Source organism: Netta rufina, assembly GCF_964035555.1.
Source record: "Netta rufina genome assembly, chromosome: 1".
In the NCBI taxonomy this organism is placed as follows: Eukaryota; Metazoa; Chordata; class Aves; order Anseriformes; family Anatidae; genus Netta; species Netta rufina.
In genome coordinates, this window is record NC_140123.1 from 180712561 (window position 1) to 180737690 (window position 25130).

General features: G+C 46.6%; 1 protein-coding gene across 1 annotated transcript in view; it reads left to right on the forward strand.

The window, feature by feature from the left end:
- Nucleotides 1–5085: 5085 nt before the first annotated feature.
- The window catches only part of ST7 (suppression of tumorigenicity 7), a 139394-nt gene continuing 119349 nt past the window's right edge, over nucleotides 5086–25130 (forward strand). The window contains exon 1 of the mRNA XM_084298329.1: nucleotides 5086–5557. Coding sequence (XP_084154455.1) covers nucleotides 5407–5557 — 151 coding nt within the window. The 5' untranslated portion in view covers nucleotides 5086–5406. The remainder of the gene's footprint in view (nucleotides 5558–25130) is intronic.

Here is a 25130-nt window from a genome sequence, read left to right on the forward strand (position 1 = left end):
CAGGGGGTGTGGTGATAGGACAAGGGGGAATGGCTTTAAACTGAAAGAGGGCAGATCTAGATTAGACATGAGGAAAAAATTCTTCACTCAGGGGGTGGTGAGGCCCTGGCACAGGCTGCCCAGAGCAGCTGTGGATGCCCCATCCCTGAAGGTGCTGAAGGCCAGGCTGGATGGGGCTTTGGGCAGCCTGGGCTGGTGGGAGGTGTCCCTGCCCATGGCAGGGGGGTGGAGCTGGGTGGTCTCTAAGGTGCCTTCCAACCCAAACCATTCTGGGATTATGTGACAGGAAAAATAAACAATGCTGTGTATGCACTAATTGCAGATTTCAGATAGAGTAATTGAGACATTTTTATCTGTTAAAAAGGTCCCTTTTTAAGTACAGTAACAACACAAATCAAATTGCAATCGCTCAACATCTTATGAAAAAAGGCAAGATGCTGAACAGCAAGGAAATTCAGTGCCTTCTCCGGCAGCTCCAAATTCACCTCAGAAAAGAGAAGCAGGCTTAACCCTTGGCTCTGCTCCAGGGCGTGGGTCTGGGGAGCCGAGCTGCTGTCCTGCCCCTCAACCTAACCGGGGGAGGCCGCGAGCAGCGCTGGTCCCCCCGGGCTCGCCTCCGTCTGTCCCTGCCTCCCCGTCTCTCCCACAGCCCCGTCTGCCTCCTGTGACCTACCAAGATGTGTGGGTGCTGATGCCAAACTCCAGCTTGCCAAGAGCTCTGTTTTGACCAGAGGCCAACCTTGCGGCTTTTTAGTATTTCCTTACGCATCCCGAGCACGTCCCATCTCGCACAAACACTGACAGGGCTCTGTACGCCACCTGATTTTTATAAAGGATCTTCGTAAAATAGCTCAGTGAACGTGTGTGTCAATTACTTCACAAGAAATATGTAAGTGCTACTGGCAGATGCTTCTGTGGATTTTTTTTTTTTCCAGAAATGTATCAATGATAAGCTTTAGCAAACAGATGTGGTTGGGAGGAGGCACTGTGCCCTGCACGGCCACCTGCTTCTGCTGACATTCAGCAAATACCTGTCTGAAATGAAAATGGCTTTTTAGGGAGAAAAGCCATTTGTTAGGCAAAAAAGGTAAAAAAAAAAAAAAAAAAAAAAAGGAAGGAAAACAGGTCGGAGTTTGGTTTGGTTTGGTTTTCTGGCTAAGGTTTAACGCTACCTGAAAATACTGAAATGCTGCTCGGAGTTGCACTTAAGTATTTGGTGGCTCCTTTCTTTGCACTGTGCTTCCATCAGCATCTTGTTAACCGAGCCAGGTCTAATTCTGTATCAGTGACTTGCCTTGCAGCTAAGGCAGCTGCCCGGTTGCTTTTCTTGTCAGTGAGAGCCGTAACTGATTTTCCTCCAGGCTGCCCTTCCTCCCTCCCTTATAACTGCCCACACATGCTCTTCATCCTCTTTTTTTGGCCTGAGTCTTCATGGCCATGGGCAGCCCCACGTGTTTGGGGCATGCCAACCTTCTCTTCGTTTTCTCCATGCTCCCTCAGTTTAAACAGATCCTTGGGAATCTGGGGGTGCAGCTCCTGCTCCTTCAGCTGCCCCTCCAGCATCAACAGATAAATCAGGCAGAGCTTCATTCCCCGTGGTCTAACCTGCACGCTGCCTGGAACTCTAGAAAGAAGATGATTTTTTTTTTTTTTTTAACTGAGAAGTGATCTTAGTGCACAAATGTGGTGGCATATTTTGAAATATGACTATCTTATTTTCAGCTGAAGCGTATTCCTGTGGTACCATAGCATCTCACTTACAAGATAAGGATCAGAAGCTTCAGGCTGAGCACACTGCTCGGAAGTCCATAGTAAAGTATGTAGGAGTTTTTTGTTTGCTTTTAATGAAAATAGACTTATTAAATTGTAAGCAAAATTTTTTATTTCAGTCTTCTTTAATGTGTTTTCATTTCTCTGGGCTGTGGCTAAGAACTGTGTGCTTTAGCTGGAAAGAGACCTTCCTACGTGTCTGAGCTGTTTTATTAAGGCTTTGGGATGCCTGAAGAGTGCTGGCAACAGTGTCCCATGACAATTCCTTTAGTGCTTTCACTCACGGTGGCATGCTGTTTATAAGCATGACAGATTTCGGTTTAGACTGCCATCTCCAGTTCATCCCTGATATTGTTTAACATGGGCTTGCATATGTTTAACAGCCCCGCTATGTGCAAGTGGATTTACGTCTGTACGTACACATGTGCACGTGCACGGGTGCAGATCTTAACCCTCGCCTTTTGGTGCATGCCGGTAGCATCTCTTGCTTCTCAGTTGCCAGGCCCCAGGCTCAGGAGTGATCCTTCCTTCTGGAAAAAAGCAATAACTTTGCTGTACCTCACGCTCAGCGACTGTCGCTGCCTCCGCTTCCTGATTTAATTCAGCAAAGTCATCAACAGGCGTCTGAGAAAGTGAGCAGCCCAGGCTCGGCTTATGGCAAATAAATGAGCGGTGTGGGCACCTGCAAGGTGCTCAGAAATAGGGACTGGGGTATCCGAAGAGCTGTGTGAAAACACTTAACTGAATAAGATAGTTGTGTGGAAAATCAGAGCAGGAAGGTAAAAGACGCTTTTAAAATGATTTTTTTTTTGCAATGACCACTTCAGCTGTACTCTGTTAGGTCTTGACCTAGCAGAGGAGCGAGTACCCAGAGCCAGGAGACACTTCATAAAATCTTAATAAACTCTCTTTATAGTACTGAAGAGTTTGCTTTTTGACTTGTAAAACGGATGTTTTAAAACGTTGTGTTGATACTTGGCACCTTTTGCTAGCAGAATGGAGAGAGGAGGGAGAATTAGTGTTAAACACAGCCCAAACCGCAGGCATCGTGCTTGGGAGCTCAGCAGTGTCTTCACCGGTGGCAACAGCAAGGCAATTAGTGCATCGCCTGAGCACACCCTGCCAGCCGTGACCCAAGATACCCTAAGGGCAACTCCTCTCCACCTCGAGCAAATGTTGCGTCACATGGAGCAAACGCATGGTTCTTCTTCCTCGACTTTTCTTAAACCTCTATGTTTTTAAAAACCTTTGTGTCTTTCCTCTAGGAGAGGAATCGATGATAGTTTTGTAATATAGGCAATGATATGCTCAAAACTACCAGATGTGGAGAGAAATTATGTGACAAACTTGCTCTTTTTTCCCCTATACATAAGAGAACGTGAGAGAAATATTTTATTTTAGCGATAATTTTATGATGGAATAAGGTTGGTTTTTTTTCAGTATGACTTAAGTTTTTCCTTTCTAATTGGAAGAGGAAGCAGAAATAATTGAAATGTGGTTTTCTGTGGCATGTAATTTAACTATAAATGTCCTTTCTTGCAGTTTCTTTCAAAATGCCATCTGTATATTCCAATTAAAAAAAAAAAAAAGTGATTTATTAGTGGGAAAAACTTGTGCCAGTCTCACACCAGTGTTGCCATATGGCAACACCTCCCTTAATCCGAAGATCCTAGCACCTCTGAATGCCCAAGCCCCAGCCTGTGTTGCCTACCCAGCTGCTCGTCCCGTGGAAGAACAAATTTGTGAGTCAGGGTGTCTTTGGTACCATAAGGTATAAATTTGTATAAAAAGGTATAAACTGCAGAATTATTTTGCTGTAATGTTTTTTAGGTATTGTAAACCTGCTGGAAAAGCTGTGTTTTATCTATAGTGACTTCCTCATTGGCAGGCTAGCAAACCCCAGGAGAGTGCAGCTATCATCAGTTCGAGCTATTTGACAGGATTTCGTCTTCTTTCAGTATTGCTTCAGAAATGCCAGCTATTTCCCAAGGTGCTGCAGAGCATTATCCCACTCCAAACAGACGATAGAAGCTTAGAAGGGGAGAGGTCAAGACAAACTGAAGTGCACAGTGCACGGTACATGCATGTTTGTAAGCCGTGGGACATCAGAGAAGTGGGAACCAGTTGCAGGGAATGGCCTCTGAATTTTTGTCACAGCCCGTTGACAAATCTTGTTTCATGTAGTATGTCAGTAGGTCATGGTAAAAGAAAAATGCATTTCACATAAGTGCAGTTTTACTACTTGAAGACTGTGCTTTGTCTACGCTTTTTTTTTTGTTTGTTTGTTTTTTACTAAGACATTGGTTTACTTGGCCATGTGGTGTCTATCTTCTGAATGGGGAGCTTTGCAGTTCAGGGTGGTGCTGAGCATGGTACACATGAATGTACAAGACAGGGTGCACATAAAATTGTAGTTTTCTGCCTCTGATACTATCCTAGGAAGACTAGGCTAGGTAAAGAGACTGAAAAAAAAAAAAAATACAATTGCATGATCCTGATCCCGCACGGAACACTTTTTAGGGTTGAAGTTCGGCTGCACGGTGAGAACCTCAGCTGAAATCCTTGCTGAAAAACACAAAGCACAAAAAGAGAAAAGAAGAAAGAGAGGAAGAAAAAAAAAAGGGGGGGGGGGGAAAGGGAAAGAAAAAGAACAAAGGGAAAAAAGGGAAATAAAGAGAAAGGGAAAAGAAAAATAAAGAAAAAGGGGGGAAAAGAACAAGAAAAAAAAAAGGAAAATAAAAAAAATAAAAAGGAAAAAATAAAAAAGAAAAAAATAAAGATAGAAGAAATAAAAATGAAAACATGAAAAAAGGAAAAAAAAAAGAGGAAACGAGGAAAAAAGAAGAAAAAGAGAACGAAAAAAAAATAGAAGAAAAAAAAGAAAAATGAAAACAAGAAAAAAGAAAAAAAGAAAAAAAAAGAGGAAAAGAGGAAAAAAGAAGAAAAAGAGAACGAAAAAAATAGAAGAAAAATGAAAACATGAAAAAAGAAAAAAATGAAAAAATAAATAAAAAAATTTAAAAGAAATAATAATAATAAAAAAAAAAGTGAAAACATGAAAAAATAAGAAAAAAAGAGCAAGCAGGCAGCCGTGTCGGTGCGCGCTGCCGGCGTTTGCGCTGCCGGGGCCGCCCCTGGCCGTTTCCCCGCGTTTCATCAGGCGCCGCCCGAGCCCCGCGCCCCCCCCGGTGTCCCCTTGCCCCGCGGTGTCCCCGTCCCGCTCCTGGTCCCGCTCCCGGTGCCGCTCCCGCTCCCGGTCCCTCCCCGTCCCCCCGCGCCTCCCCCCGGCAGCCGGGGGCCGCTGGGGGCCGCCCCGCAGCACGTGGCCGGGGCCGGGGCCGGGGCCGGGGCCGGGCCCGGGGCGTTGCGGCCCCTCGGCTCGGCGCGGGCCCCGCGCTGCCTCCCCCGGCGGCGGGCGCGGGCGGCTCCCGGCGGAGTCCATCTTAGGGCGGCGCGGCCGGGCCCAGCCCAGCGCGGCCCCGCGGAGGAGCCGGGCTCGGGGAGCGCCGCTCGCCCCCCGCACCCGCTGCGGGGCCGTGGCAGCAGAGAGCAGCTTTGGAGGCGGCGGCGGCGCCTTTTCCTTTTTTTTTTTTTTCCTTTTTTTTTTTTTTTTTTTTTTTTTCTCCTTTCCAAAACATGGCTGAAGCCGGGACGGGCTTTCTGGAGCAGCTCAAGTCCTGCATCGTCTGGTCGTGGACCTACCTCTGGACGCTGTGGTTCTTCGTCATGCTCTTCCTCGTCTACATCCTGCGGGTGCCCCTGAAGATCAACGACAACTTAACCACAGGTACCGGCACCGGCACCGGCACCGGCACCGGCACCGGGGGGGGCTCCAGGGGGAGCCCGGGGCCGGCGCCTTGGCCCCGGGGAGGGCGCGGCGGGGCCAGGGCAGCCCCGGGGCGTGCTCGGAGGCGCCCAGCCCGCAGCACCGCCCGGGGCTTCATCGCCCTGTCCTTCCCCGCCTCGGGGGATGCTGCCCCGAGCTGGGCTGCCGGCGGTGCCCGCAGCTGTGGTGGGGCTGGGGGCACCGCTGGACCTTCCCCTTCTCGTTATGACCTGGGCACAGGTGAAGGGGCGTGGGGCGAGCCGGGACCGTGCCCGGCTGCATCTCGCGGTTATCCGGAGCGTGGCTTGGCGCAGGGCTTGTGCCGTGCCTTCTGTCAACGAGCAGTGTTTTGCCCGGCTCCTCCTTGGCTTGTCAACTTCTGCCTCTTTTGGCTCTTCCCGCTTCCAGGGGAGCCTCCTGGCTCTGCCTCTCACCCCCCAGCTACTTCTGCTGGGCTTCCCGTGGAAACGACAAGTCACAAAGCTGCTGGTTTCCCCCCACGGTTTCACGCTTTGTTTCCGTACTTCTGCCAACAACCCAGCACTTCAGGTGCTCGGGCGGCGCGTTTCATTCCCAAGCCTCAGCCACAACCATCAGAAGCAATTTGCCCTCCCGCCTGCCTGCTCTCGCTTCATTTCCACAGCAGGCATATCTCCTGGTAAAAAAAACCCGCTGAAGTTACGGGGCAGCCAGTTCTCTCCGGGAGCTTTCCTAGCAGCAGGTGGTGTAGGCACGGCTGAGGGATTCAAAAGGAAGATTTTATTCGTGGACAACTCCTGGTTGCTTTGAAGGGCAAAACCAGGCTGGTTGTTACAGGGAATACGCTTGGGTTAGGGGGATATATGGAATGGAGTTAATAGGTTTTCCTGCACAGTTTGTGCTGTGTGTTGTATTGATTTAGCACGATCCAAGCTTTTATGATGTTCCTGATAAAAATTAGATACTGGATTATTCTCCTGAGTGATCAGTGTGCTGGAAGGCAGTCACTGTTGGGGTGGACTTTCCTCCTTCAGACCCAATAGGGCAATATGCCACTGGCACACGGAATCAGCAGGAACCCGTGCAGTGTTAGCCAGCCTGGATCGGGCAGTTGTGTCTTGAAATTGTCCATTTTTCCCTTTTTTTTTTTTTTTTTTTAGTTAAAAAGGCTGAAGAAATTACCAGCGAGTCCCAAAGCGTGTGGTGAAAATTAGTTACCGTGGGAGAACAATGTGGCCTTTGTGCATCATCCGGTCCTCAGTGGTGGTTATTAAAAAATCAGCACTAGCACTAGCGGGGAGTTTTTGCTGGTGGTGGGTGGGATTTTTTTTTTTTTTTAATTTTTTAATTTTTTTACAGCTCTTGTGAATGAATTAAAACCCGTGTGATTCATTGTGGGTTTTCGTTCCAGTTAGTCACAATGGGATGCTGTCACTGGGGTAAGGCTTCTCAGAGTGCCGCAGCGACTGGCACCAGCTGCGAGACTCACCAAACTTAGCGCGGTGGTGTGAAAATAAGGGCATAAACACTGCTAGCAAAAGTGCTGGGTGACGTATAAAAAAATAATAAGGTGATTAAAAACAGTGACTGGGCATTTTCCCAGCGAGATCTGGATCTGTTGAGGTCAGTCAAGCAAAATGGTTTTCTGTGCCACCAGATGCGGACGTAGGCAGCCAAGAAGAGTGGTGCAGCCCCCAGGTATGGTTTGCACCTCATGAAATCGTGCCTGTGGTGTGGGAAGGAGAGTAACACGCGAGGGTAATGTTATTTCTGACATTGCCCGTGGTGGTGTGGTTTGGTTTTCCATGCCTGGCGTTGGTGTTTTTAAAAGGAAGTCAGAAAACTGTTGGAATTTTTAAAAGGAAGTTGGAAAACTGGAGAAGGCAGCAAAAACGGGTTTAAGGGCTGGAGATACGCAGTATGGAGTAAGAGACTCGACAGAGATGGCTAGGTTGCATTAAAGAGGTATTGTCTTGGGGAATTTGTGGCCTTTTAGTCATGAAAAGAATAAGAATTGATGGGTAGAAGCAGAGGGCAAACTCAATTAAGTCATAAAAAGTCATTAATTTTTAACAAGCTGTGGATCAGCTGCTAAAGGAACCTTTGGGTTTCCCATTTCTGAAAGTCTCCAGCTCGGATGGCGAAAGAAGAGTCACCAGTGCAGCGCTAAATCAGTTTTCAGCGAGAGCTTGTGCAATCGGCTGGGCAGCGTCAGCGGTCAGAGTAATCGAGGAAGGTCTCACCCTTCGGTCCCGTGGTCACTTCTGCCTTTAAGTTTTATTAAGAACAAGCGTGGAGCCTTTATTCCTCCTTTGAAGCTGGGTAGATGTGCTTGCCCCGAGCGTTTTATAGCTGTGGCCAAGCTGGTGGTGCAAGTCCGGCATGCCGTGTGTTTAATTAGGCTGACGGGCTGCAGAGTCCCCGCAATTACAGGTGTAATTCCAGTGTCCGCAGCGGAGGGCAGATTGAGGCAATGTAGCCAGAGGGAAATCCAGTCTGCCGTAGAAAAACTACTGATGCTAAACCTGATTGTTGTGTTTCATGGTTTTCACATTTTACTGAAGCTTGTACAGATCAATCATAAAGGTGTCTGTGAACGGGAGAGCGTGAGCTGTTCCGGCTGCACCGTGCCCTGAGCCAGGAAGCGATAGAGAAGGCTTCATGTGCCAGGTTAAAACATTAAACGCAGAATAAGTGGCTAAGGAAGCGGATGGTGCCATCTTTCTCCCAAATAATTAAAGTAGACGTGATTGCTTGGTATAAATAACGTGCTGTATTTTTCTTCCACGTTGGCACTTGCACAGTTTCTGAATGCCACGTTAATCCCAACTAAGACACACCTCTTATAAATATGTGCAGCCCTGTTTTTTTTTTTTTGTTTTTTTTTTCCTGAAATAACAGTTTGGCTCTTTATTTGTGTCCTAAGGGGGAGAAGGGCCCAGCAGTTGAAGTTTCTGACTATTTTATTTAACCTCCTGAAGTGCAGCAGGAGGACAGATTTACCGACCAGAGCATTGACTGCAGCCGGCTTGCGACAAGGCAGACAGGAAGGCTCCTCGGAAGCTTTTGGGCTACAGAGGGCAGAGAAATCAGGAAACTTTTTTTCCTGAAGGCATGAATAATCAGAAGGAACAAGCCAGCCTGGCGTGGTAGGTGCCCACGTTGTGCTGCTGGCTTAGTGCGAGATGTCCCGACTTGGCTGCACTGCAGCAGGGCCCTGCGCTCTCACAGCTCAGTGTCCGAACGAGGGTCCGAAGGAGGGTTTGTAGCCAGTGCCACAAGGGAACAGGAGTGATGTTAGCTCCCAGGTCACTCTGGATGGATGTGGGGACAGCAGCCAGAGGAGTGAGCACGTCGCTGCAGTTAACAGCTAGCTGCTCCTCGCCAGTAAGTTGTCTTCTGGGGCACACTGTGTTTTTCTTCCTCTTCCTCCCCCTTTTTTTTTTTTTCCTTAATTCTGGTGATCCTACTGAAATAATGACCAAGGATTTTAATTACGTGGGATCTGTGACCATGTAATGGGATTCTCTTGGAGCCCAGAGTCTGAAGCGCTGTGCCTGGTGCCAGCCATCTGGAGAGGGGAAGAAAGAGGCTGATGTGCAGCAAGGCTTGTAACACTAGCCAGTGCCAGATTACTCAATTACAGCCAGGTTTTGTGCTTGAATGGGCAGGAGAGTGGAGCAGACGTGTTCTAAGTGTTTCTCTGTTCCCTGTGAAATTAGGGCAACAACACTTTCTCTTAATCCAAGGGTCTTTTTGAAGACACAGAGCTGAGAGCTTCTCAGGCAGCCAGGTCCTACAGGAATCTGGTCCAGCTAAAGTACGTTTACTGATGTGTGCATCGCACAGGCTTAGGTAAATACAGCACTTGGCCCTCTGCAGTAAAACTCATTGAACCTTCATTTTACCAAAACTATCCAGTACTCAACCAAACAAGAGAGTGGTGTGTGATTCTGCAAGCAGAAAAACTGCAGGAGATGAACAGAGGAGGCATGAGAGGATAGAGCAAAGCACATCTCATCTCTGGGGAGGGACTCTTTATCAGGGAGTGGAGTGATAAGACAAGGAGTAATGGCTTTAAACAAGAGGAGAGTAGGTTTAGATTAGATATAAGGAGGAAATTCTTTACCCTGAGGGTGATGAGGCCCTGGCACAGGCTGCCCAGAGCAGCTGTGGATGCCCCATCCCTGGAGGTGCTCAAGGCCAGGCTGGATGGGGCTTTGGGCAGCCTGGGCTGGTGGGAGGTGTCCCTGCCCATGGCGGGGGGGTTGGAATTAGATGATCTTTAAGGTCCGTCCCACCCCAAACCAGATTCTGTGATCTTTCTGATCTTCTGTTCATTGGTCTTCCTGATCCTGCAGATCTGCCCTCAGCGCTGGTGCAGCGTGCTGCTCTCCAGCAGGTTGCAAAGGGATTTAGCTCCCACTGGTCTCAAACCCTAGCAGCAGTAGAAACCACTCCCCTGTTACTAAAAGTCCCCCAGTGGCCACGCTTTCCCCACGGATGGCAGAAGGTGTTGGTTCTGCTCGTAAATTCAAGCCTGGGAAACTAAGCATGAAGGCTGGAAAAGATTAACCTGAGCAAAGCCAGGGAGTCACAACCGGATTAAACGTGAGCGAACAACTCTGTTCTAACTCCTGAAAGGAACAGGACAGTTATTGTCGGTTCATGGGCTTGCAGGTAGTTGCCTGGCCTTTCAAAGGCAGCTTTTGTTGTTATGACGGGTGAGTTTGTGAGTGTTCGTTGAGTGAACTAGAGAAAGGAGTATGTTATGACAACACAGAACCCGGAGCAAAATTCTGATTCCAGCAAAAATCAGTGCAACTCCCTGAAAATGCAGTCTTGATTTTTTTTTCTTTTTTCTGTGAACTGGACTGTTGTAAATAAAATTTGAAATACATGACCACTCCTAGCAAGGCGGGCATACAGATTTCTAACAATAAATCATTCAAATTTCATACAACTACAGTTTGTTGGTGCTTACGGTTCTTGGTTGAGGTAGAGCTTTGCAGTGCTTCTCGTCTCACTGACCCTGAATTACGTGTCTTTAACTTCTGGGTTTATCAGAGTGTAAATGGAGCCTTTCCTAAATAGAGATCCTTTTTTTCTGCAATCCTAGTGGAATTAAAGTAAATCTTGTTTTGTTTACTGTTAGCTTCTGTCTTCAGCTGTATCGCTTACAGTCCTGTGAAGCAGTCGTAGCTGTTGCTGATCCTTCAGGCAGGCTTGAACGTGAGAGGTTTCTTTCGTCTTTTTTTTGTGTATGTGTTTTGGAAAAAAACTAAATAAATTTTCAGGATATAGGCTAAAATGCAAGAGGACATTGTACAGCATATTTAAACTGTTTTACTCATGTATATTTTCAGCATGGTATGCTTGGAAATTCCCCCTTCATTCTTCATGGAAAAGAATACAATGTGCATGAAAGCGGTGCCATTTATGGCAAAATTCTTTATAAACTAAACTTGGGATTCTTGCGGTGAAATGGGGAGGAAATGCCATAACAAAACCTGCTAGGTCAATTCCCAACGGATGCAGCATAAAATGATACAGGAGAACATTGGTTTTCTACAAATTTTGGCATTTCTTCAGGAATTTGATTTTTATTTGATTGAACATAATTTTTGCAGTCAGTGTCAAATTCAGGAACCAGGGTGAAGTCTGTAACAAATGCAAGGTTTTCTGAAAGCACTTCTTTAAGAAATTGTCCTTCTTAGTACAAAAGTTGTAGAAGATTGGCGGCCAGTATTCCAGGGGAAAGTAGGTAGGTGGGAGCCTCCAAAATGCTATTTGATAAAATCTCGAGTGAATGTACTGAAACACTGACTGATAGATGACCACTGAGTTATACTGTGAGCTAACTGAAGCCTAATATCCTCCATCTGTTGATGAAAATTTTCAGAAGTGCTCCTAAACCAGCATATATGTAGTGGGATTTTCCGAAGGATCCACCGAGTGCCAATATAAATTTAGCCTGGAAGAACATAAGCCCCATTGTACGCATAGGTTTTTGGTCCTAATTTTCTGAGCAGCCGTGCAAAGGCTATGATTGCAAGTTAAGAGGAATGATTAAAATAGAAACGTACTTTTTTGGCACTTATTTCATAAACAAAGCAAGAAGTAAATGCAGAAATCTCCATGGGAAATTTGCATTTGTGAAAGACAAGAAGTGCTGAGGGTTGTCAGTGCCTGCCTTTAGAGCAACACCTGCCAGAAATTAGGAAGATGGTGTTGCTTCCACATAGGCAAAACTTTTTTTTGGGGGGAATGGTATGTCTGTATTTTAAAATTGATTCTGGAAATTGCAGTAGTGTCAAAGAAGAACTGTGCAGGGTCTAGAAAAAACACCTTACACCGATGGCATAAGGGAGGCCAAACTGTTTATCTAACCACAGAGAAGCCACAGAGGCAACTTGGCCATAACTAAGGAGGAATGAGAGCTGTGATCTAGTTGATGGGCATTGAGCAAGATTCCGAAGTATTTAGGGGTAAAACGCATGCGTTGTGTTTGGCAGAACTGGGGCCACGATAATTTGAGGTCTGAAGAAGTAAGCCTTGCCGTGAGACGTTTGGGGCGTAATATGCTAACAGAAATAAGGTGTGGAGGTGTGGTTGATGAGATTGTAAGCTATGTCATGGGAAGAAAATAGCATGTACTCAAAATGTAGAGGAGACAGATGTTACAGAAAGGGGTGGCTGCAGGCTGAATCCCAAGGACTTCCTACGTGAAGGACGTTTTTAACAGAGATTCTTGGAGATGTGACCTAACTGCTACAGCAAGTGATGCTACAGCTTTGCAGCTTCGGGTTTTCTGGTGTTAAGGCTGTCAGTGCAGTGAGCATTGTTGTGCTTCAGTGAGGTGAGTGAAATCTCGTGGCCTGCCATAAACTGAGAGCTGAGTGTTAAAAATGCTGTAGCGTGGAGGTTAGGAAAGAAAAGCCCGCTGGAAGCGTTGTTGCTTGTGCACAGGCAGGTTGTGCAAGCCCCGCAGCTGCGGTGGCTCCAGGATGTGCTGGGGCTCCTGTATGCAAGGGGCTGGGGTTTCCGTGCTCCCAGTCAGCCGACAGGCCCCGCGTGTGACTGTGCCTTGTAAAACACAGCTATTTGTCTTGCTGGCAAGTGGCAAAGCAAATAAAACAACTGAAGTGGCAGCTTGCATTGGGTGACCCAGCAGTTTGCTCTGGACTCAAATCTACAAAAGGAAACATCGTAGTCAGAGAATTGTGACTCTCAGAGTCACTGAGGTTGGAAAAGACCTCTAAAATCATCTTGTACAGCAGTTGCACTAAGCCAAGACTCAGTCTTTTCATGGCCAGGCTCATTGTTTAAGAAGGCATTTTATGTTTGACAAAGTGAGGCCCCACTCCAAACACCTGTGGGTTTGTCAAATGCTGCCGAGGTTTGTATTGAACTGTGCAGGGAAAACACATGAGGAAATGAGGCACTGGTCCTGCAGACCTTCAATGACATGGTTCTGCGAGCACAAGTCCTGGCTTTTACTGAAAAGGCAGTAATGTGCGTGAAGTCTCACAGACCGGGGCCTAAATAGTCCACCAAGGTACAGCCGGGGGCCTGTAGCAAAACTGGGGGTAGAGGCCCTATCCCTTCCTCCAAAACCAGTTTTCTCCCTTGTCATTCGATGGTCATGTCCAACTTTCTCTTTTTACAGGAGGCAGTTGTCACAGAGTTTCAGAAAAAACTTAGCTGTGAGGTATTTGTGGGAGCGCTCCTCCTCCGTTACTTGTCCGAGGCTCCCTCCACCTGTTTTTAAATTCGCTCTTTGTGGCATCGGAGGCATCTATTGCAAGATTGTGCTATAAACTCGAGCTTGTCCTCGAGCCTGCGAGGTGTCACGTGGCCCAGTGATGCTGTGTCAATACTAAGGAGTGAAAGTTGCCCCGTGAGCTCCCAGCACGGACTGATGGCCTCTGGTGTGGTTCGTAGGCCGGCACCAGAGCAGCGCAGCCGCTTTTAGCAGGGAGCACCGAGCGTCAGCAGCGCTGGTGCAGTGACAGGGAAGAGTTAACATCGCGCTTTCAGAAGGCAGAACAAACAAGTTGTTACTGTTAAGCCCGAGGAAAAGACCTAAATTCAAAGTCCAAATCAAAACTCGCCAGCTGCTAAGGGAAGACAAAGATTTATTATTGTGTAGTCTAAAGTGGAGATTTATCGCGGTGGTAAATTCAGTGCTTAAGTGATTAAGTGCACTTAAATGTACCAATTAGAAGGATAAAAGCTATAGGGCAGAAACGAAATGCAGTCATCGTAAGATTCCTTTTGTGCACAGTGTGCCAGCTGCAACCAGGAGATTTAATTTCCAGCTCACTTTCTAGAAATAAACTTGGCTTATTAAATGTCAGGCCTGTTAGGTTGATATGCTGGTTCTTATGCCCAGCAGCGAGGCACTTGGAGATCAGATTTAAAGCACAAGAAATGTTATCGTCGTCATTGTTTTATTTCGTAAGGCTGTCATTCATTTCTCAAGAAAACGGGTTTGCAACCCGAGACTACTGTAGATGTTGGTCCTCGCATAAATAAATGTTTTGATGGCACTGTCTGTGTGCTTTATGCTGACAATTGTTTACAGCACGGCTCGGTCTGCTGCAAGGTTATGTGATATATTGCCGTGCTTAATCTTCCATGTGAAATTTCTCTTGCTATTTTTAATTCTGAAGTGAACTCGATGGCAGCGTGCCCGGCTGGTAGGTTTTACAGAGATCCCAGCTTAGAGTCCCAGACCTGCTTTCAAAAAGGAGGGTAAGCCTGACCTGTCACAGGAGTGCTGCTGGCCCGTGGTGCCCTGCTGCTGTTAGGAGGCAGAAGTATCTCCTCGACACCACTTGGCTTTAGGGATATGTCTGCCCGCTCCTTAGGCTCCTGCCTTGGGTCCCTATGTCCATCCATGCATCTCTTTGGGTTAAGACAGGCCAGGAGCGATACGAGCACCAGAAAATCTCCTCAGCAGTAAATATTGTCCCACATGTTCTTAACTCGAATCTCCCTCTAGGAAAACCTGCCACAAGTCTGCTATTTTCGAGTGCTGACCATAGCTGTGTTAACAGCAGCCCCCAAAGCAATGGCTGGTGGGACACAACCCATGAGGAGTACCCATCAGTTACAGGACGGCTGAAGCTGCCTGGATTGCAAGATTTGCCTGGATCTGGAGGGTGAGGATGTGGCCTGTGCCACGGTCCGGGCTTTTTGGCAGTCTGGAGCCAGGACTGTCACCCAGGATTTCCCAGCCTGATTCCTCTGCCTGCTGTGGTGGTGATGTGGGAGCTGTGCTGCGTGGAAATAAGGAGCTGGGGGTGGCTCTCTGGGTCACCTTCTCCAGTCCTCAGCCACATTTTGGTAATCTGGTATATTTTCGTAAATCCCTGTGCTGAAAAATGTTTCCAGAGCTGGTCAGAAAGCCTGTTCTAATTCCAGCCCGAATTTATTCATGGCTGTTTTGTAGGCATCTGTGCTTGTGACAGGTCCTCCTCTGGCTTTAAAGGCTGTGCTGCCGCTGTGAGGATTGCTGCCCAGCGTGTTCACGGGGATTTTTCCTTCCTAGTCCCTGTTGGAGGCAGACCAAGCTACGCTGGTCTGCTCTCATAAAATGCCTGTATTTCCGTGTTTGTTCTAGTTACATTTGACCTGTGTCAGTTTTCCATCCATTTCATAACCACGTAACCAGCATTGTACGTGGTATGCCAAGATAGGGCTCCATTAACTGCTGTTTACACAGTGTCATTAACGTTTCTCACCCACCACTGGAAATATTTTGCCATACGTATATGGAGTTAAAAGTGCCTTTTTGTGTCAGCATGTCTCAGAGGGTGGTAGTACTGTGGTCGTGTAGTCTGCTGGATGTTTCTGTCCGTACAGCTGGCCAGCTGCAAGCAGCAGCTCTCGCTGCTCTCTCGCACTTTGCACCATTACCTTTGATCCAGTTCCCTTCACTGCAGCTTGCACGGGCTCCATTTCTCCCTGCATAATGATTCATTTCTGCTCTGTACTGGCAGCTCATACCAGCTTTCTCCTGAACCCTTCTGGTTTTGGTAATGAAAATATTCAGGAAGGTTGAGCTGACAGCTTTATTAGCCTCTCCCTATGCCCCAGTGCTTCCCAGCAAGTTGCAGTTTTCCCTCTTTGCCAGTTCTTCCCTCTCAGTTCCCCCCATCTCCTGCTTTAACAAACTTCCCATGTCACTGTGTCAAATACTTTCCTGAAATCCAGTTGGTTGGAGCTACTCATTTTTCTTGGCTGGCAAACTAGATATTTTTTAATAAAGAAACACATCTGGTTGCTCTGGCATGATTTATTTGTTTTGTGCTTTATCCAGTTTTTCATTTACCTCTGTTGCTTAACTTATTGTTATCTTTAAAATTGTGGAGTTTCACATAGTGCTGCTTTCTCAGTGGTGGTGTAGCATGGGTCTGTCTTAAATATATGAGGTATTCTGGCATAGGCTAGGGATTTTCATCAGTATATTAAAACCGTCCTGAAACTTGGCTTTATTTTCCAAATGCCACTTCTTTCAGTAGGATCATTTATGTGTGTCCCGTCATCTTGCACTCAGCCATGTCTCGAACGTGCTGCACTCTTTGAATTTTGTCTCTGTTTCTCTCATCACAATATCTGTTTTCTTCCACTTCTTATTTTTTTTTTCTCCACGTTTGACAGTTTTGTTCACATTCAGAAGTGAAACAAGTATTCATTTTGGTTTGGGGACTACTCTATTCTATTTCTTACCTTGCTGTCACGTTACTGACTTTGCTGAAGCATTCAGTATCTGCTATTGTGGCGGGTTTATTTTGATAAATACTGTGTGGTTTTGGACAGCTCTATTACTCAGTCCTCCTTTTAACAAATACAACTTTATTTCTGAGCTTTTTGTCATCCCCCCCAAGCAGTGGGGTATATTTGAACATCCTGGGCCTTGCAGGAGGTATCTGTACAGGGCTGATGTTGCCTTATTTTAAAGTTTTGGCACTTAGAGACGTGTCTGTGAGGTAGAAATGGAATTGAACTTCCCACAGTTATTTCGAGCAAGTCTGCTGACGGCTTCAAAGAGGCCAGCACTTCAGCAAAGCTCCCACTGACTTAAGGAAACGGCTGTGTTGCCCCCAGAGTTTTTCAGCAGTAGGTCCTTTCAGGAGAGGCTGTTCTGCATGAGTGGCTCCCAGACACCTCCCAGCGACCTGAAGGAAGCCTGTGCGCGTTTGCTGTCTGCTTGTGGAACATCACGGGTATCGCGAAACTGAGAACTGATAGCAGTGCAGGGTAGATAGCGTTAAATATAGATATTTCGTGTGCATTGTGTCTTAGAAAAAAGCCTACTTGTCTAAACCTAAACCGCAAAGTTTCTCGGATGCTTTTAAGTTCAAAGAGTTTGGTGGGTTGTCTGCCCCACATGTCATTTTAAGTTCTGAAAGGTGCAAGGTAAATTTTCCATTTTACAAAGTGTTGTGTGCTTTCTAACAAGGAGGCAAATCTTACACGATATGAACCAAAGCAAGTCACTGGGAAATCACTCAGCTGAAGGGTTTGGGTGATGGAAGTACTAATCTGCTCTTAGGTCAATCTAAAATTCCTCATTTTACTGCATCTTCATTATGAATCTGGTCTTCTGTAGACATGGTGAAGTGCCTCTTGCTGTATCACAGAAATGCACGCCCTGCTACACCTCTCTACTCTCTGTTCACTTTATAGCGAGGCTGCTGGGGGTCAGGTGTTTGTTTGTACGAATTAGATCAGCCACCAGTCCTTCATTGTACATTGGCTCAGGGGCTTTAGATGCTGACCCAGCTTGGTCATAGACGGGGCAGCACAACCCTCAGGGTCAGCCCAGGCAGTGGGATCTCAGGCCTCTCAGTCTGGGTCATGTCCCCTTTGGGTCTTAGCAGTGGACCATGAGAGCCACAGAGGAGCTCTTTGGTTTATCCCAGGGTGAGCACCAGGGACTTTTTTAGCTGTTAAAAAACAAAACAAAACAAAACACACACAGTGTGGTCTTCTTCCTCTTCCAAACGCACAAGCCTGTGATCCTTCTGCGTAGGCACAGAAGTCAATAATAAACAGCAAATGAATAAAGAGAGGTCTGCCAAAATCTCTCTTGTTTAATTTTGTGTTTCTTTCCCTTTTCTAATCTAATGTGACAGGGAAGTGCTTAAGGGAGAGCGATGCCAGGAGCAACGTCGCTTTGTGAAGCCTTTTCCCCCAGACATCGCTGCTCTAGGAGCAGAGGAGGTCGCGGCGTCCCGGGGAGGCGCTCAGTGGTGCGGCAGCTCAGCTTCTGGGCTCAGCCCCTCGGGACTTCTCCTTGCATGATGTAGGAGAGCAGCAATCCAGTATGCTGGCGGAGCTGGCAGCGATGTGTCCTGTGCAGGACGGGCTCTGCTGCTCTCTGGACCTGTGTGTGTACAGGGAAGCAGTACAGCTGTGTTCCTACCAGGTGTACCCCAGCCTGCCCTTCAGCTCCTGGATAACTGAGGGCTTTGTTCTCTTCCTTTCGCCCTCCCACCTTAGATTTTTATCTGCCTTTGGTCTTTAAGGTGTAAATAAGCTGGTATTGAAAGGATCTTCCTTGTTCCAGTTTGCAGTGTTAGTTTATTTGGGGTGTGTGTTTTAAACATATGGGCTAGCATTGTATCTGCAGGGTAATGTTTTGAGAAGCACCTGTGTTATTTCAAAACCTAGGTGCTTTAGTGAGCCACTATTTTTCTTACTAACATGCACGTATTTATTTATATACTCGGTATAATAAGCATAGTAATAAACCAGAAAGTGCTTTGCTAGCTGCAAGAAAACCATTAAATATCTGATATATGATCTAATATGTGCGCATTATCCTCTTTTTACCCACTCGCCGGTGTAATTCTGTACTGTGCGTCTTACCTGGTGATTTGCAGGAAGTTACCCTGCTGGTTTTGAATAAAAGTCGGTATTAATGAGAGCTGTGAGAACACCATAAAACAATGCTATACCAAAAACCATCAGGCAGTTCACACAAATCTGGTCGTGCTGCGTTAGGCTGCTGTGGGTGAGCCGGTCAGCAAGAAAGGTACTGACTGCTGGCTCAGGTCCTCGACTCTTCATAACCTGTGTGGCCCTCTGGTCATGGCATTGCAGCACTTCATGACAGCAGATGAAAATGGTGTAAGTCTTGGATTCTGTTCTTAATTTGTAGTGGACAAAATAAATGGCATATTTATTTACAGAGACCGTTGAGATTACTGTTTGGCGTGTCGTTGCTGGAGTTAAGTTTGTTAGAAAGGATTAACTGATTTGTTTACGGAGTGGGTAAAATTATAGTTTCAATTCAGCAGATGTTTCTCATGCAGACAACTAACCAGGACCCACGGCACTTGCATTTCAGTCACTTCCATTTCCTAGCGGTTGCTGTTCAGATAGGAGCAGTAAGATAAGACTTCGCTAAAGAGCATTGGTTTGTGGAGTTTTTCTTTTTCCTTGTCGTTGCTAGCTCTCTTCTAGTCCCTAGATCAGCCCTGCAGCTGAGCCCCGGGGTTGCCTTGCCCATGCTACCTTAAGCAGATCTTGCCTTGGGTACGCAGTGATAAGGCAGGAGGGGAAAAGTCCATCTCCAGGCTCTGCACTAGAGGGCATCCTGTTAAAGACACATGAGGGATCTGTCACACAGCGAGGCGGTGGTGGCCTGTGGGAAATGTAGTCTGACAGGCCTGAGGTCTCCTTGTGGGTCAGACCTAAGGAGGGGTCGTCGTCTGTCCCCGTTACATGTGCACACACCCGTGTGGGAAGTGTGTCAGGGGATGGATCCCCCTGTAAGCACGTGGAGATCCCTGACGCTTGTTGTGGTGCACCCAGTTATCCGCAGGGGGTGGCTGGGGGGCTGAGCGTTGTCACTGGGTAAGAAGTATGGTTGTAAGGTCATCCTCCAGCTGAGGTAGGGCAGGTATGACCCAGCCTTGGCCTACAGAATCCACTCGTGAGATGGTCGAGATGGTCGGCATTGCTCTTACAAGGCCAGAGGGAAGCTGAGGTTCACGAGGGGTTCCTTGGTAAACTGAAGGAACAACAGTGACTGCAGTAAAATTCTTCTAAGCAGGGCAAAAAGCAGAAAATCCAGGACCACTGGCGGCCCCCCCTGCAGCTTGGGCAGCCAGCAGATCAGAAGCATGGGCTTCCCAACCCCACGGCCTGCTCCCAAGCAGAAGGCTGTCACCGCGGGGCCTTCATGCAGGGATCCCTGCACCAGCAGTCCTGCAGGGATCATGGCTCAGGGGCTGTCCATAGGCTGGCTTCTTCCACACAAACACCAAAACTAGCTTAATTTCTTGAAGGTTCGTCTTCTGCCCAGTTGTTATTGGATAGATCTTCTGTATCTGAGCATTTTTGTTTGTTTGTTTTTGTGTATGTGTGCAAACATACTAAAGGTGGTGGCAATTTTTTGGATTTTTTTTTTCTCCAGCTGACCCATTCAGACGTCTGTAAATGCAGACACTGATGCAAGTCTTACAAAGTGACCCCTTTGATTCAATATCGTCTTTATAGCAGAATATTTATGCTGCTCATTTTTAGCATTTGATGTTTTTGTTAGGGATTTGTCAGGAAAGAAGTCACTGCCTTTCTGTGATGCTTAAGTCTGTCTTGATAAGAGAGTAGATTGTTTTTTATAAATCATTGCGTGTTTTTTGAGTGTTTTTTTCATTATTATTATTATTATCAATTTATTTATTTATTTATTTATTTTTGTAATCAGCCAATGTCTAGCTCCATTCATTCATTTCCTCAAGCTGCTTTATATTCTTTCTCTGGACCACCATTGATATTATATGTATGCACAATAACATCATTTAAAAATGGGAGCATGCAGCTGTTTGCAGCTGCTCAGACAGTCAAAGCAGTCTCTTCGATATCAGTTGACCCCAGAATACAGCACTTCAGCTTCACTGGGGTTTCTCTCTGTGAGCTTCTCTGGGGACTTTCAACTATATAGGGCTTCTGTATGGTTGTGTATCAAATGCTAGTTCCCACCTTTACCTGATCTGTCTCAATAAACCAAAGAGAAATGTAAGTAGCAAGAGATGACAAATGGCATTGCGGGCATGGTTTGGAGTAGGTTGCAAGGTGACAAGTAGGTCTCATAATTTTTTAATGCCAGGTCCCCATCTGCTTCACGGCTATTAAACTGATTTGTGTGTGTGTGGATTACTGCACGTGAAGGACTACCTCAGGGAAGGAGGCTTGCAGTCAGGCATACTGGGCAGAAGCAATTTGAATACTAAAATATTTTTTTTGTCTGCAAAGGGTTATAGTAGGACCAGTTTCAGCTGTGATGTGTTTTTATAACACATATTCATAAATGGAACAAAAGTATTCATTAGTGTATATTGAGGCAGCAGCATACATAAGAGTTTAGAGAGATTTCAAAAAGAGAATACAAAAAAATAAATTTGTATGGCTAGCAGTGACTGTCATGGAGTGCCAGGGCTTAGGGCTAAGTACTCTGTTCCAGTGAGTCATTATCTCTTAGCATAATAGTTCAGCCTTTTCCTCTCTTGCATTAAATATGGAATAAAATACCATGTTAATTGGAAAGGCAGTGACTTAAAATAGCTGCCTTGGTAGATAAACCCTCAGCCTTTCCTTAGCTTACCGCATCTTCCCCTGCTGAACAACAGCGACAAGGTCAGAAGAATTAAAATAAATTTGTTTGCTAAGTAGCCTCCTATGGAATTACTTTTAACAGCTGAACTTGTCCAACTGCGTTATGATATCTGGAACTGGGAGCATATAGACAAGTACAAAATATTAGGAAGGTTTACTGCATCTTTTACATGAACAATAATTCTTCACACGTACAGGAAAAGGCAAATAATGCCTGCTGTGTTGGTTTGTTTCCCAAGTGTTATCCAGTGCCCCTCTAGTGTCCCATTCCCATTTGTTCTCCAGATCTTCAATCAATAACTACTTTCTCTCCTACTCGTCTTCCAACTGTGTTTGAATTTACCTTCCTGTTGCTTCAGCTGTGTCACCAAGGCCCCTTTGAGTTGTGCAGCACCTGGAAGAACACAGATAATGAGACGGCAAGGATTCAAAATCCACGTTTCACTTTCTTTTTACAAATCTAAAAACTAATTTGGATGCGAAGTGTTTTAACGTCCATCTCTGTGGGAAGAGGCAGAACATGCAGCTTCCTTTTCATGCTGGTGTTCTCTGAAATCCTCGAGGAGCCATCCCAGATAATATAAAAGGCACTGCATCTTCGCTAGCATTTATTTTAATTTCCACTACTCAAGCTTGCAACAAGGCTGTCTGCATCCCAGGGAAAGGTTCTTTGATTGAAAATAAAGAGACAGGAAGGATAGGGTTTAATTGTCATGAAAATTCATTTCCAGTAATCAGACGCATGAGTTCGGCGCGTTGTAGGGGCAGCTGGGAAATGATGCCTAATAAGCTGGAGGCAGGCGCCCAGCGATTACCGGGAAGCAGCATCTTCAGTGTCGGAGCAGTGACTTTGCCCTCCATCTCCTGCACGCATCATAATCAACACCCACTTGCTGTAAAGCCTTTGCGAAGGCAAAATCTTGACCTTTTTACTCGGAAAGCTTGGGGCTGTTACGTAGCACTGACTGCCCTTGTGGGCAGGGAGTGACAACCCAGCCAAATGGGGTTTTGTTCAGCGTGAAGGCCAGTGTGTCCTTGGGGCAGCTCCTCATCCCTGGTGCCCACCTGGCTTCTGCTGCAGAAACAGCTGGCCAGATGTTGTACGACACGGTGAGCCCAGTTTGCTTCAGCGCTTCCCGTATGCTTGTCTTGCTGGGTTCTGGTTTCGTCCCCCATCACTCCGGCAGAGCTGATGTGCACACTGACTCTCTGCTGCTAGCCAGTCGGGTCCCTGCCAGGTAGGGAAAGCAGCAAGGGCAGGCATTTGGGGAGGGGAATCACTAGCAGCTGACCTGCAGCCAGAAGCACCTGCCAGAGCACAGCCGTGCTCCTGCGGCGTTAGATGCCGAGCACACATGATGGATCACCGTGCTAACTGGGGGGGAAAGGACAGTCTCCTGTTCAAACGCAGCGTAATGTGTGTTGAAAGCTTCTCAGCTCGGCCTGGGAATCATCACACAGTTTCTTGTTATTTCTAAACCAGTTTTTAACGTGGTCCTGATATTTTGGAGCAGTTTGGGGCTTCTGTGCACAACAGCGGGCAGTGCTCCTGGAACTACGCAGAACACGAATTGCAGTAATAAGATCACTGGGGGCATTTCTAGCCCTGGTTTGGGTTGGGTTGTTTTATTTATATATATTTTTGGTGTTTGTTTGTCTGGTTTGGGATTTATTTATTTATTTCTTGGCATGTTTTTTGGTATTTTTTTTGTTTCTCCCTGGCTCCGAGTGCAGCTGGTGGCAGAGGGGGGGCATTCTGTGCAGCCGGGTACACAGCGCTGAGTCCCTGCTCTGTACGAGGAGAGAAGAAAATGCAGTCCTTGTGTTTTAAATTTAGTAACTTCTAGTAATTTCAATGACTACTAAGATCACTTTTCCGATTCTAAATAAACCACATTGCTTAAAAATATGTTTGACTAGACTGAATTCTGTCCCCAAATTGGAACAGGCTGAAGCAAGTTTGGGAAAGAAATTATGGTCAAGTTTTTCACATTCTTAACCGTAAATGGAAACAGAAGGGCATTGACTGACCAGAAGTTTTGATTTTATTGCTCCTGGACCTAATAAAAAACATTATTTACTAATGATGCTGTCAGGTTTGGTTGTTTGTCTTGCTATGGAGGCTTTTCTCAAGGTCTTGAGGTGGCTGAAGCCTAATTACCTAGATTAGGCATGAGGAAAAAATTCTTCACTGTGAGGGTGGTGAGGCCCTGGCACAGGCTGCCCAGAGAAGCTGTGGATGCCCCATCCCTGGAGGTGCTCAAGGCCAGGCTGGATGGGGCTTTGGGCAGCCTGAAAAACAGAAAACCAACAAACCTGTTCACTGCCACTTCAGCTGTGCTGAATCCCTTTACAGGCTGTTTCATGCCCTGGCCTGTATTTTTGCCCTCTTAGAGGTTTCGTGCTTGCTCTCCTTGGGTGCCTTGTGGCACCTCTTTCTCGTTCAGTGAGTCTCACACTTGGGAGATGGAAAAGGATCCCCTGCTGGTGTCTGGCCATTAAGCACAAAGTGCCTGTTGGGCTGTCAACTCTGATCCCTCATCCTAAAATCTTTGGAAGACCTTTCCTACAAAGTGCCAAAGTGTGTTGCAGTGCTAGGACACTACAGATAACTGCAGATGTTGGAAGTTTGACGTTGTGAAGTCAAATAGGGGAGTGTTTCACCCGTGACAAGGTCTTGACAGTGTGTTGTGGTTCTGACTGTTTAATTTGCGTGATGTGGCGATTCAATGAATTTTTCCATTACTAATTTTCTCTTCAGGCAAGATTAAAGACCTTTTATGCATGGATTGCTGCTTCTTTTGGGGACATGGAAGAGTAAGCGGTAAGATACCAAACCAAGGGGTGTGTTTGAAAACATCCTGCTTCTGCCTGACTCAGTGCATAGGGTTGTGTTTTAGCTTAGCAGGCTTTTAACCAGGTATTTATCTTCTTTCTAACACTGGTGTGTAAACAGCTTTTCATCTGGTCAGCACTAACCAGAAACAGAAACTTAATTCTGTTTACTACCAGCAGGTGTGAGGTGGGGAGCTCTCAGATGTGTGTGTAACCACGTGGATCATCCCCCTGTAAAGTCACAGATCCCATTCTGGTGTATGAAAACCATCACAGTTGTAACTTTTGCTCTGGATCACAGCACTTATTTCAGCACAGATGCGATGCTTCATGGGCAGTCGGGGCCAGAGGAGATTCCCTGGGACAGTCTGAGCTCAGCAGCTTCGCCACACAACTGCGGCAGCCGCTTCTGCCTGCACGGCCCCGACTTCTGAAAGTCTCCCCGTGTGGTTAGGCAGAGCTGGCCACGCTGCTGAGATGAGCTAGATCTGAAGTGCATGGGCAGCAAGAGAAAAAGCCTTTATAAAAGTAAATCCTATAGAAGCAGAGGCCTTTTTACAGCTGAAAGTCAGAAGAGGAGAGCAGGATGGTTGGGAGAGGGGCTTTGAATAATCCCAGGGCTTTAAGGTGGGATAAGGTCCAACTGGTAGGGTGCCTTGGCCTCACATTGCTTCAATGCCTTTTAGGGTAACACATTCATGACTAGAAAGCTTGTTTTGTTTCTTTGGATGGATTGTCCCTTAAGAATTTGAGATGGGAATGTCCGTATCCGTTCTCCAGGAGAAGCTTGCCTTTTGTACCTGGGTTCGAGACCACTGGGCTCTTTGGGAACATGAGGTGGAAGCTTGCACGTGGAGAGTTTGTACCTCGCAGGTCTGTAGCACAAAATGACCCAAATCCCCAGGGCTTAGAAGCGGGTGGGAGTCAGTGTTTGCGCTGTTCTTCTCAGACTGGTGTTTGTCCCAGTGGGGACTGGGGCACATTGCAAAGAGCTTTTTCCTCTTGGGAGCAGAAGAAGCCTGGAGCTTCCTCACCTTTGTGTTCAGAGAAGAGAACTCTGGGGTCAGCCAGGTGGCAAATGCTGTGG